Source organism: Fukomys damarensis, unplaced genomic scaffold (assembly GCF_012274545.1).
Source record: "Fukomys damarensis isolate Sample0158 unplaced genomic scaffold, DMR_v1.0_HiC HiC_scaffold_16, whole genome shotgun sequence".
In the NCBI taxonomy this organism is placed as follows: Eukaryota; Metazoa; Chordata; class Mammalia; order Rodentia; family Bathyergidae; genus Fukomys; species Fukomys damarensis.
Genome location: NW_022900928.1, coordinates 19,463,882 through 19,475,421, shown reverse-complemented (window position 1 = coordinate 19,475,421; position 11,540 = coordinate 19,463,882). Strand labels below are relative to the sequence as shown.

Here is an 11,540-nt window from a genome sequence, read left to right as displayed (position 1 = left end):
ATATATATACATATTTCCATCTTCATTCTGTTAAAAATATATTATCTCACCAACAATTGTTGTTATAACCAAAGTAATGGAAATGCAAAGATGGAGAAAGAAAAAATAATGCATTGCTGTTCATAATAACACTTGCCTTTGTGCTTTTTGATAAATATTAGTTAGAATATTTGGATAATCCTTATGCAGTAGAATTCATAGGTAAATTTAGTTTTGCATTGTTCTTCACTTTGTTATTTCATAAATGCTTTTTAAGTGCAATTTTAAGTGAATGATCTACTCATTGGTAACACTGATGGAACACCTACATGCCAGGCATTGCGGAAATCTCTCTGTGCTCTTCTCCTTTTATTCGTATAGTAGTTCTACATGATGAGTATTTTTATGCCCCCCCCTTTTTTGGTACCCGGGATTGAACTCAGGTCTTTGCGCTTGCAAGACAGGCCACCAAACCGCTGAGCTAAATCCCTGGCCCTTTATGCCCTTTTCATAGATTAAAAAAAATTGAAGGACCAAGGATTTAGCTCAGTGGCACTGTGCCTGCCTGGTAAGCATAATGTCCCGAGTTTGATCCTCAGTACCCCACCCCAACCCCCCAAAATGAAAAGAACCAAGACTTAGTTCATTTTGGTTAGTGGCTGTTAGTTGAGCACTGCTGTGCTCTAGGCTCCATGCCAAGCTCTGAGAATTCAGAGATGAGTGGGACATGGTCCTGCCTAGAAAGCATTCAGAGAATGGTGGAAAAGCAAATGAATAAAAAGATAATTTCAGTTCACTTTAAGTGCAGTGACAAAGAAGGTGGGCTGCTGGGGAAAGCTGGGTCTGGCTTAGAACTGATTAGAGGCGGTTCTCTCAGCAGGGCTTCTCAGACTTCAGTGTGGGTGTGCAGTTCCTTGAGGTGCTTGTTAAAATGCGGCTTCTGACAGGGGTCTCTGGTGGGGTCTGCGAGTCTTCATTTCTACAAGGCTTCCAGGTGACAGCAGAATAATGTCTCACTTGGAGTAGGAATAGCCTGAAGTATGCAGCATTCACTAGGTAGAAAAATGAGAAAGAAGAGTAGTGTGGGAGAAACATAAAAACTATATTCAGTGGGAAAACTACTTATAATCTGTGGTGGGTTGCTGGCTAAATCCAGCCCACAGCCTATTTTTGTACAGCCCCGGAGCTAAGGATAGTTTTTGCACTTTAAATGTGTTTTTTAAAAAAGAATATGTACTAAAAATAAACAGAGTCCAAACATTTACTGCTTAGCCTTTGACAGTGATAGCTGGCATCCCCTAATCATGATGTTGGTGGTGAGGCGGTGTATACTAGGAGACGTGTTAGAGAAAATAGGCTGGGATAACCCTGCAGGGGTGCAGAGGAGTGCACACTTTATTTTTGAGGGCACAGGGAGTCAAGAAAGGCTTTAGGGAGGTAATAGGCTCAAGTTGTGTTTTGAAAATTCCCTTTGTCACAGTGTCGGTAAAAGGGGGGTGACACTGGAGGCAAGAATACGAAGAGGGAGGCCTGAACCAAGGCAGATGAGGGACAGATTTGAAAACTTTTGGGACAAAGTTTTTCGTTTTCTTTTGATGCAACCCAGAGGAAGATAAATAAACAGTCTATTTCAGGACCTAGGACACATAGGCAGATGTACACACAACACAACGTTTATCACAAAACATTATTTGTCTTTTGTAAATGAGCTTGAATATTTTTCATTCCATTCCAGAAAATTGTGGTTACTACCCACCATGTAGGGAAGTAATATCAGCAGGATTTTGTCAGTGATTCGATGTGAAGGCCAGGGAACAATCATCTTAGCATAGGGAAATACATGAATGCTGTTTCTCCCAACTGAAGTCAGTGATAGAAGGGAAACCGTTTGGAAGGTAGAGACGACTTATTAATTTTTGATTTTTCATATTTCTTATTTTATTTCAACATTTAAAATATTCACAGGAATACTGTATTCATCAGTACATCCATGGAAGATATACCAAACACAGCATATAAGCATTTCTCAATTACAGAAGCACAGATTTGTGACTGTGTATGCTTACACTACAGTTTGTATGGGAAAATACATTTTTTAAAACTTGGATTTTTCACTGCACTGCTAATTTTCATAAAAAGTGAACTACAAATTCAGGAAAGATACCTAAATAGTAGCAATTCTTTAAAACTTGTACATCGCACTTTGAGATGTTTAATCTTGCACTTGCATGTTATTTCAGTAAGATTGATGTTTTGGATACATTGAAATATCCAACAGAGTGATCAGATCACAGAATTGGTTTTTGTATTTGCAGTTTGCTTTGTTCTGTACAAATATACTATTAGAAGGCTATCGGTTTTTATTCCTTTACTATTCTAGACTCATTGAAAACCACTGGCATTTTATTCGTACCCTTCTCCTTGATAAAAGGAGGTTCTTTAAAGAAGTGCACTTTTGAAAAGGTAAAGATCTCCTAAGTTGACCATATCATTTAAAAAGAACATAAATGCATACCTGTGTTAATATTTTTTTTTTACCTGTGTTAAATTTTTTAAACTGGGAAATAATTTTCTTAACTTTTTTTTGCAGATTGAATACTTGCTTAAGAAACTTACAGAAGCTATGGGAGGAGGTTGGCAGCAAGAACAATTTGAAGATTATAAAGTCAACTTTGATGATGGTAAAGAGGGCCTTTCTGCGTGGGAGCTCATTGAGCTGATTGGAAATGGACAGTTTAGCAAAGGCATGGACCGGCAGACGGTGTCTATGGCAATTAATGAAGTCTTTAATGAGCTTATATTAGATGTTTTAAAACAGGTAAGAGTCCTGTGACATTGTATTTTTCCTCTTTAGAATTTGAGGTTTGAAAGAAAATAACATTTTTGCTGTAAAGATGATACAGGTCACTTATAGCCTTAAACTGGCTTGGCACAAGACTAAAGTTTCTTATTTTCCCAATCTTTTATTAGGCTTTCGTGTTTTAAAAATTAATTTTGTTGGTATACTTTTGATATACATAATGATAACATTTATCATAGGGAGTTAGTACCTGTATGTGATGTATTTGCTTCTCCCCCATTCCCCTCTCCTCACTTCCCCTCTTCTTTCCCTCCTTCTTTATAAAAGCTTTGTTTCCATGTTTTTCCTTCTATTCTTTATTTTTTCCTTTTCCCTTCCTTCCTTTACCTAGATTTTATTTTATTTTTTTTTATTTTTATTTTTTTTTGGTACCGGGGATTGAACTCGGGTCCTTGCGCTTGCGAGGCAGGCCACCGAACCGCTGAGCTAAATCCCCAGGCCCCTTTACCTAGATTTTAATTTTTTTAATTCTTTTTTTTTTTTTTTTTTGGTACCGGGGATTGAACTCGGGTCCTTGCGCTTGCGAGGCAGGCCACCGAACCGCTGAGCTAAATCCCCAGGCCCCTTTACCTAGATTTTAATTTTTTTAATTCTTTTTTTTTTTTTTTTTTGCATTCCGGGAAATTAAACCCAGGGCCTCACTAGTGCTAGGCAAGCTCTCTACCGTTGAACTAGCACCCAGCCCTAAGCTTTCATTTTACAGTATTACTGGTATAGTTTTGAAGTTCAGTTAAGAACTGAGATGTTATTTTTTATTTTTTAATTTTTTTTGGTACTGGGGATCAAACTCAGGCCCTTGCGCTTGCAAGGCAGGCGTCCAAACCACTGAGCCAAGTCCCCAGCCCAAGATATTACTATGTTGAAGGAACCTTTTAATCATATTTCCAAACCATTTTTAAGAAGTATTCATAGTCATTATATATATTCATAATATAGTCAAGTCATTATATATACATACTCAATCTAGAAAGACACTAATGGCATATTGTCAGTGAATTGACAGGTCACAGAATGGTAGCTACTCGTATCTTTCACATAGCAGGATGTCTGTGTGTAAAGCCTTCTGGAAGGGCACTCTCTGAAGTGCTCACAGTGATGGCCTCCGAACTGTGGGATTTTGATTAATTTTATTTTCTTTTTCCTTTTCTGTATTATTAGACTTTCTACATGAGATACATGTATATAATATATTTACTCTTTTTAGGGGGTGTTTTTGAGACAGTATCTTTCTATATAGTCTAGGCTGGCCTCAGACTCACTATGTAGCCTAGGCTGGCTTTGAATTTGTGATCCTCCTGCTAAGCACTACCAACTGCTGAGATTACATTTGTGCTTCACCTCAGCTGGCCTTTTACCTAATTGGAAAAATACTCTTACTTTTTTTTTGTTGTTTGTTTTTTGAGACAGGGTCTCACTAAATAGTTGAGACTGACCTGGAACTCACTGTGTAGCCCAGGCTGGTCTCGAACTCATAGCGATCTTCTTGCCTCAGCCTCCTGAGTGCTGGGATTACAGGCATGCGCCACCATGCCCAACTTTACTCTTACTTTTAGAAAAAGATACTTCCATGTAGAAAAGTAGCATTGTCTTTTTTTTTTTTTTTTTTTTTTTTTTTTTTGGTACCAGGATTAAACTCAGGACCTTGCGTTTGCAAGGCAGGCGGTGCCACCTCTGAGCTAACTATTATTACCTTTGTTTCTAAGTGCTCAGTATGGTATCTGATATATATATATCTACAGCCAAGTTAATATACACAGAATAATGTGTATAGTCTACCGTATGCTGTCTGAACCTATAGATTTAACTGCTTTTGTACACCTTGAAGGGCTTTATAATAGTACATAATTTTGTTAAAGTGAACTTTGAATTCTACATCTAATATGTGGGAAGGAGATGCAGGTTGCGGAGTATGACCTTAGAAGCCAATTTTCTAACTACTGGCCCAATTCTTTTCTGTGAGCAGAGTTCATGTCTAGAAAAGTAAGAGCTCAGGTGGAAAGGTAGGTTAGTACCAGAAGGTGAAATCCTATAGTCTTTGGTGAAGAAGGTAGACTTGGCCAACATTTTCATTGATTTAATATACTAAATTAAAGGTTTTAATTTAACAATAATCACCGATAGGGGTCTTTTTGTTTTGTTTTATTTTGGTACCATTGTACCAGTCATTGAACTCAGGACCTTGAGCTTGCAAGGCAGGTGTGGTGCCCACTGACCCAAATCCCCAGCCCTGATAGGGGCTTTTTAAAAAATGAAATACATTAGTGCAGTGAATTGTATACCCGTTGCCCAGGCTGGTGCTAATCCATGGCTAACCCTACTCTACCTGCTTTTGTGCTTCTCTTATATTATTTTGTAGCAAATTTCAGCCATTTTATTTTATCTGTAAATATTTCAGTATATATCTCAGAAACATAAGGACTCTTAAATTCAAGGGTTCTTTTATCTGCAAACTTTGACCCGAATGTGCTTGCATGAGTTCAATGGGGTGTAATGCCCGTGGCATTTGTAAATTCTGAAAGGGTTCATGATCGATCGATCACCAAGGGCAGGAGCTGATGACATTCACATATTCAGGGCCGTATAACCCCTAATGAGGGAGACCAGCAATGAGATCTACAAGGAAGACATATTAACTCTGACAAATGAAAAACAGTCATCCACTCAGATTTAATGTTTCATAGGGTTACATGATGAAAAAAGGCCATCGACGGAAAAACTGGACTGAACGCTGGTTTGTTCTAAAGCCCAACATAATTTCTTACTATGTGAGTGAGGATCTGAAAGACAGGAAAGGGGACATTGTCTTGGACGGGAACTGCTGTGTGGAGGTGAGTATGGTGCCAGCTCCCTCTTACTGAGCTTAGCCGGTACTGCCCCCTGCTGCTGTGGCCACTCCTCGTCTTCCACCTTCTGGGCCCTTCAAAGAATCCCCACACTCACATTTCTGAACTAAAAATTAAAGATAAAGGACAATTTTTTTCTAATATGAATTGTTTAATCTTATATATGTGTAGTGATTAGTCCTAATTTGGGTATTTTAGAAAACACTTATTGAGTAAAATGGAGTCATCAAAGAGAAAATAAAGCAAAATATGTTTAGTAAGACAATGTTTTTTTTTTTTTAAGACAGTGTTTAAAATGATGAATATAGTAAAATATCTGGGGCCTTTTAAGTACAATAAATAAAAGAAGATTGAGTGTTATACTTGAATACCCTGAGCGACTTTCAGGATACTTTATTCATGGCCACTAATTCTGTAGAGAAGTGAAGTCCTCCAGACCATCAGGTTTTTTTTGGTACCAGGGATCAAGCTTGGGACCTTGCTCCTGTGAGGCAGGCGGCGGAACCATTGAGCTAAATCCCTGGCCCAGCCATCAGTTTTTTTGAGTTTTCAAGTTTCTGATTTGTATATGAAATACCACTGTATCTGTGTTTGTTGAAAATCATTGAAAATACCAGTGTTGCCACTCAAACTATAGTGCATTTTGAGAATGAAATAGTACAGATTAATGCTTGGGGTATGCAGTGCCACCAAAAGGGGTCTGGCTTAGATTCAGTGTGAGTACCGTAGGCTGTACCGCTGTACTCAGAAGGACGCGGAAGGTGCCAGCAGCAGTACCCCTGGAACAAGAGAGGAGACTGCCCTAGCCAGGTAGGGCACTGCTGCTTGGAACCCTTGCACGCATCGGGGTCAGTGCCGTGGGTGTAGCTTCCAGGGCTTCTGCAGGGGTGTAGGCAGCTCCAAAAATTGCCATGCTCAGGAAAGCCCAGGGAGTGCCTGCGCTCCACCAAGTGCTTGTAGTTCTCCAGTGTGGATGTGGCAAACCACTGAGGGGTCAGTGTCACCATCAGTAATACTGCCCGGGAAATAGCAGTAGTAGATCAGTAATTTGCATTTATAGGTTATTTGCCACCAACATCAAATTTCAGTCAGATTTGAATAAATAAGGTTGAATTTAATTTAGATGCTTAAGAATAAAATCTTAAAGAACTAATTTTGCTTTCTGTTTAGTCTCTGCCTGACAAAGATGGAAAGAAATGCCTTTTTCTAATAAAATGTTTTGATAAGACCTTTGAAATTAGTGCTTCTGATAAGAAGAAGAAACAAGAATGGATTCAGGGTAAGCCCATTTTTTATTATTTGCATGCTAAAACTTGAGAGCCTCCATGTTCTAGTTTTCTTTCTTTTTTTGAACCAGGGATCGAGTTCAGGACCTTGTTCTTTCAAGGCAGGTGCGGTGCCACTGAGCTAAATCCCTGGCCCTCATGTTCTAGTTTTGAACCTCATGAAAGATGCTACAATTTCTCAATTTTTTTTTTTTCAGTACAAAGGATTGAACTCAGGACCTTTGCACTGAGTTACAATCCTAGCCCTTTTTTCATTTAAATTTTTTTGGTGGGTACTGGGAATCGAACTCAGGTCCTTGTGCTTGCAAAGCAGGCAGTGGAACCACTGAGCTAAATCCCAGGCCCTTCATTTAAAATTTTGACATAGGGTGTCACTAAGTTGTCCAGGGTGGGCTCAAACTTGCTGTCCTCCTGCCTCATCCTACCAGAGTGCTGGGATTACAGGTGTGCACCAGCATGCCTGGCTGAGTTCTCAAATTTTTCCTCAACTAATACTAATTTTTATAATAGATCTGTGTGAAAACTATTAATAGGAGGATTTAGGTTTTATTTACTGTTAGCTATTTAAAAAGTATGGACTTTCTCATTTTAAGAACTATGAAGAATGTTAAAGTGATATTTTAAAAATGTTAAATGTTGAGTTTTTCGTTTTATGTAAAAAGAGGAATTATGCAGTAGTTTTTAAATACTTCAAGTGATTTCTAAGTTTCTTTATTTCCACAAGAAATCAGTAATTGTAAATAGCAAGCAGTGTGGCACATACCTACAATCCTTGCTACTTGTTAAGGTGCAGCAGGAAGATTGCAAGTTTGGGGCCAGCCTGGACAACTTAGCAAGACCTTGTCTCAAAATAAAATGAACAGGGGCCAGGGATTTAGGTCAGTGGTTCTGCTGCCTGCTTTGCAAGCGCAAGGACCCGAGTTCGATCCCTGGTACAAAAAATAAGTAAGTAAAATAAATAAAATGAACAGAAAGGGCCGGGGATGTAACCTAGTGGTGGTGTGCCTGCCTAGCATCCAGGAGCCCCTGGGTTGAATGCCTAATACTGAAAAATAACCCAAATCATGATTGTAAAAACACAGACTTTTCAATTAATAACTTTTAAACCAAAGCATTACGTCATTCCAAAATTAATAAAAAACTGTATATGGAGAGAAGAGGAGAGAGGGGGTCTGGGACCCCGGTTGTGTGGGACAGGAGATTACAGGTGTGTGTGTGACTTCAGTGTAATCCCGAAGGGGAATTCTGAATGTACATAGGTAGAATTATGTTCTGTTGAAATTGTGGTTGTTTTGATATGGTTTAAGAGATTTAGGCAAAGGGCTGGGGATTTAGCTCAGTGGTACTGTGTCTGCCTTGTAAGTGCAAGGTCCCGAGTTCAATTCCCAGTACTGGGGTTTGGCGGGGGAGATTTAGGCAAGTTGCCTGGACTTACTCTTTTCTGGGTCATTTGGTTTGAACTATTGCTTCTTTCTTCTTTTGAAGGAATGAGGATAATAACAGTACCTACCGTTCAGGGCTAGTGTGAGGGTTAAAATTTAAATAATGACAGATGTACTTGCACATTGTTGCAGAAATTTTTGTGATTACAGACAACTTACACGTCCACTAATTGGGAGGTAGCTGAGTAGAGTATGGTAGACAGTGGAGTAGCTTCTATACAGTGCTCAAGTGTAGTACTTTATGTACTGACATAGATACCTTCGAGAAGAATTAGGGGGAAAACAGGGACTCTGAAGAGTGGGCGGCACCATCATTTGTGTCAAAAAAAGTGGAGGAATAATATACGTGTATAGTCATTTGCTGAAAATGACCTTAGGAAACATTGGCATAGGTTGCTAATGGGACAGGAAACCCAGTAGTACCTGGAGGGGGGGTGGTGAGAGACTTATTCTGAATATTATTTTATGTTTTTCTTTTGTTTTGTACTAGGGATGGAACTAGGGACTTTGTGCTTGCAAGGCAAACGGCGGCGCCACTGAGCTAAATCCCCTCTTTTTATGTTTTTTAATTTGAACAATGTGTGCTAGTTATCCAAGCAATTAAATTCAGGTACAGTAATTAAAGATTCGAGGAGAAAGTCAAATTTTATATACAAATGTGATAATGCATTGAAGGACACATATGTGGACTATGTACACACGGAGCCGGGCAAAGGACCCGCGTAGGACGTGGACATATTAACCAGGGGCTGTGGCGCTGCCCTGTCGTCCCAGTATGCTGGGAGGCTGAGCTTTTTGAGGTACATGGAGGAGGGAGTTGAAAGTGTTGTCATATATTTTTAAAATGTGTGTAGTACAAATTAAGCATCTTTGTAAGTGCAGATATCCAGTTAAGGAATTGGGGAGTCGGAACAGACTTTAAAGGTTACAACTCTGATTTTGGAGAAGAGGAAACAGACTTGGCCAGGGTCGCACTGCTGCTCACTAGCGGAATCTGAGTCACGCCGGGGCTCCTCACTGTCTGGTTTTCCTACTTCTGTGTCATCTGCACGGTGTGCATGCAGAGAATGGAGTGTATTTCCCACTTTTCTCCCCTGCGTGCACAGCCATTCATTCCACCATCCATCTGTTGAAGCTGGGCAGTCCTCCACCACACAAAGAAGCCCGCCAGCGGCGGAAAGAGCTCCGGAAGAAGCTGCTGGCGGAGCAGGAGGAGCTGGAGCGGCAGATGAAGGAGCTGCAGGCCGCCAATGAAAACAAGCAGCAGGAGCTGGAGACCGTGAGGAAGGTGGGTGTCGGGTGTGGCTGGGGTCCCCACCTCGGGACGTAGCCCAAGGCTGCGTAGCTGGGGCGTTGGTTCCACCAACACAGGGACAGTGCACCTTTGGGGAGCGGCTTCGGTGAACCACTCTTGGGGTACTGTGGATTTTCCCTGCCTTAAAACTGTGAGGGTCTGGGGCCGTGAAAATGTCTTGGCTGACTGGAGAGGCATTTTTTTAAGAAGAACCAGCAGACATTTCAACTCCGAGAATGTTGTCAAGGCTGTTTTTGGGTGACTGAGGTGGGGGCTCTTGGTTTTAAGGTGTCCCGTGCCCCGGCTCCCACATGGAGCTTGAAAAATATAGACTGTGAGGTTTTCTTTATTTTGAGTCAAAGTTACAGTCTGGTCAGCTTCTCCTTCCATCTGAAGGCTAAGTGACTAAGTTCCAAGGTATGGAAGAGTTGACGTTCCCTGGGAAACCTTGTTTCCTGGTCAGGAGGGGCCAGTGAGTCCGCGCCTGTGACAGGGTCTTTCTTCGAATACCTCTAGGTGAGCCTGGCTGCTGCGAACTTAGTGCACACCTGCCAGTAACAAGCTTAAAGGCCCTCTGTGTTCTGTGCAGATCTGTGCCCTGGGACGTCAGGGGCTCATAGTCTCAGGCCTCACACTCCTGATTAGTCTACCTTTTTCTTCAGCCTGTGGAAATGCCACACCGTGTGCTGAATTCCCTTTGAGTAGACTCACATGTTTTAAAAAGTACTTTTAGGGCCGGGGATTTAGCTCAGCGGTTTGGTGACCTGCCTCGCAAGCGCAAGGACCTGAGTTCGATTCCTGGTACCAAAAAATAAAAAATACATAAAATAAAAATAAAAAATAAAAAGTACTTTTATAGTCTTGGGTACTATGTGGGCCCACAGTTTTAGAGACAGTTACTCCTGTCCATCCAGTACTTTTCCAAAAGAAACTCCTCACTTCCTCTGTTTTTTTTTTTTTTTTTGTGTGTGTGTGTGTGTGAGACAGGTTTCACTGTGTAGTTCAGGCTGGCCTAGGAACGCAGCAGTTCTCCTGTCTCAACCTCCCGAGTGCTGGGAGCATGAGCATGTGCCACCATGCCTGGTATCCTCCCTTGCTCTTCCCCCAAATCACTGACATCTTCCCTCTTTCTGCTGTAAGACATTTTCTTTAAACTCCCTTGATAAGCCAGGTTGAGCACCTGCCATCCCTGCTTCCTGCCTTTTGTGCATGGAGCATAAATGAATGTTGTAAGGGTGGAGTTGGGGCAGGGCCCTAGGGCTGGTGTCTTTTTTGTAATTTGTTAAAGCTGAAATAGGCTGTGCCTGGAGAAAAACATAAAGTATGTGCAGAAAAAGAATCACATAGTTAATACTGATAAAGCTACTGCCCAGGTTAACCACTAAACAGTTTACCCCATCACTCAGTGCATTTATGTACTGACTATCCCAAGTGGGCTGAGGCAGGAGGATCCCTGTGAATAACAGGCCAGCCTGGGCTATAAAGTGAGTTCAAGGCCAGACTGGACTAATAGCATGACCTTGTTGCAAAAAACAAACAAACCAAAAACAAGTGTCACTCAAGACAGGTGTCATTTTAACCAGTCGATGCTTGTATTGAGTAAATTGGATGAAACTCACTTTTATATTTCCTGTTATATATCTTATAAAAATTAATGAAAAAGTACACAATCTTTGGTCATCCTGAGTTGTTTTAAGAAACAGTGTTACATGCCTGTAATCCCAGCACTCGGGATGCTGAGGCAGGAGGATCGCTGTGAGTTTGAGACCAGCCTGGGATACATAGTGAGTTCCAGGTCAGTCTCAACTACATAGTGAGACCCTGTCTCAAAAAACC

At 40.9% G+C, this 11,540-nt stretch overlaps 1 protein-coding gene across 3 annotated transcripts in view; it reads left to right on the top strand.

Moving 5' to 3' along the window:
- Swap70 (switching B cell complex subunit SWAP70) overlaps positions 1–11,540 on the top strand; it is a 140,865-nt gene that overhangs the window by 109,002 nt on the left and 20,323 nt on the right. For all 3 annotated transcript variants that reach the window (XM_019206216.2, XM_010615284.3, XM_010615283.3), the window contains 4 exons: positions 2,570–2,797; positions 5,521–5,667; positions 6,853–6,961; positions 9,517–9,698. In XM_019206216.2, the coding sequence (XP_019061761.1) occupies positions 2,570–2,797; positions 5,521–5,667; positions 6,853–6,961; positions 9,517–9,698 (666 nt within the window). The remainder of the gene's footprint in view (positions 1–2,569; positions 2,798–5,520; positions 5,668–6,852; positions 6,962–9,516; positions 9,699–11,540) is intronic.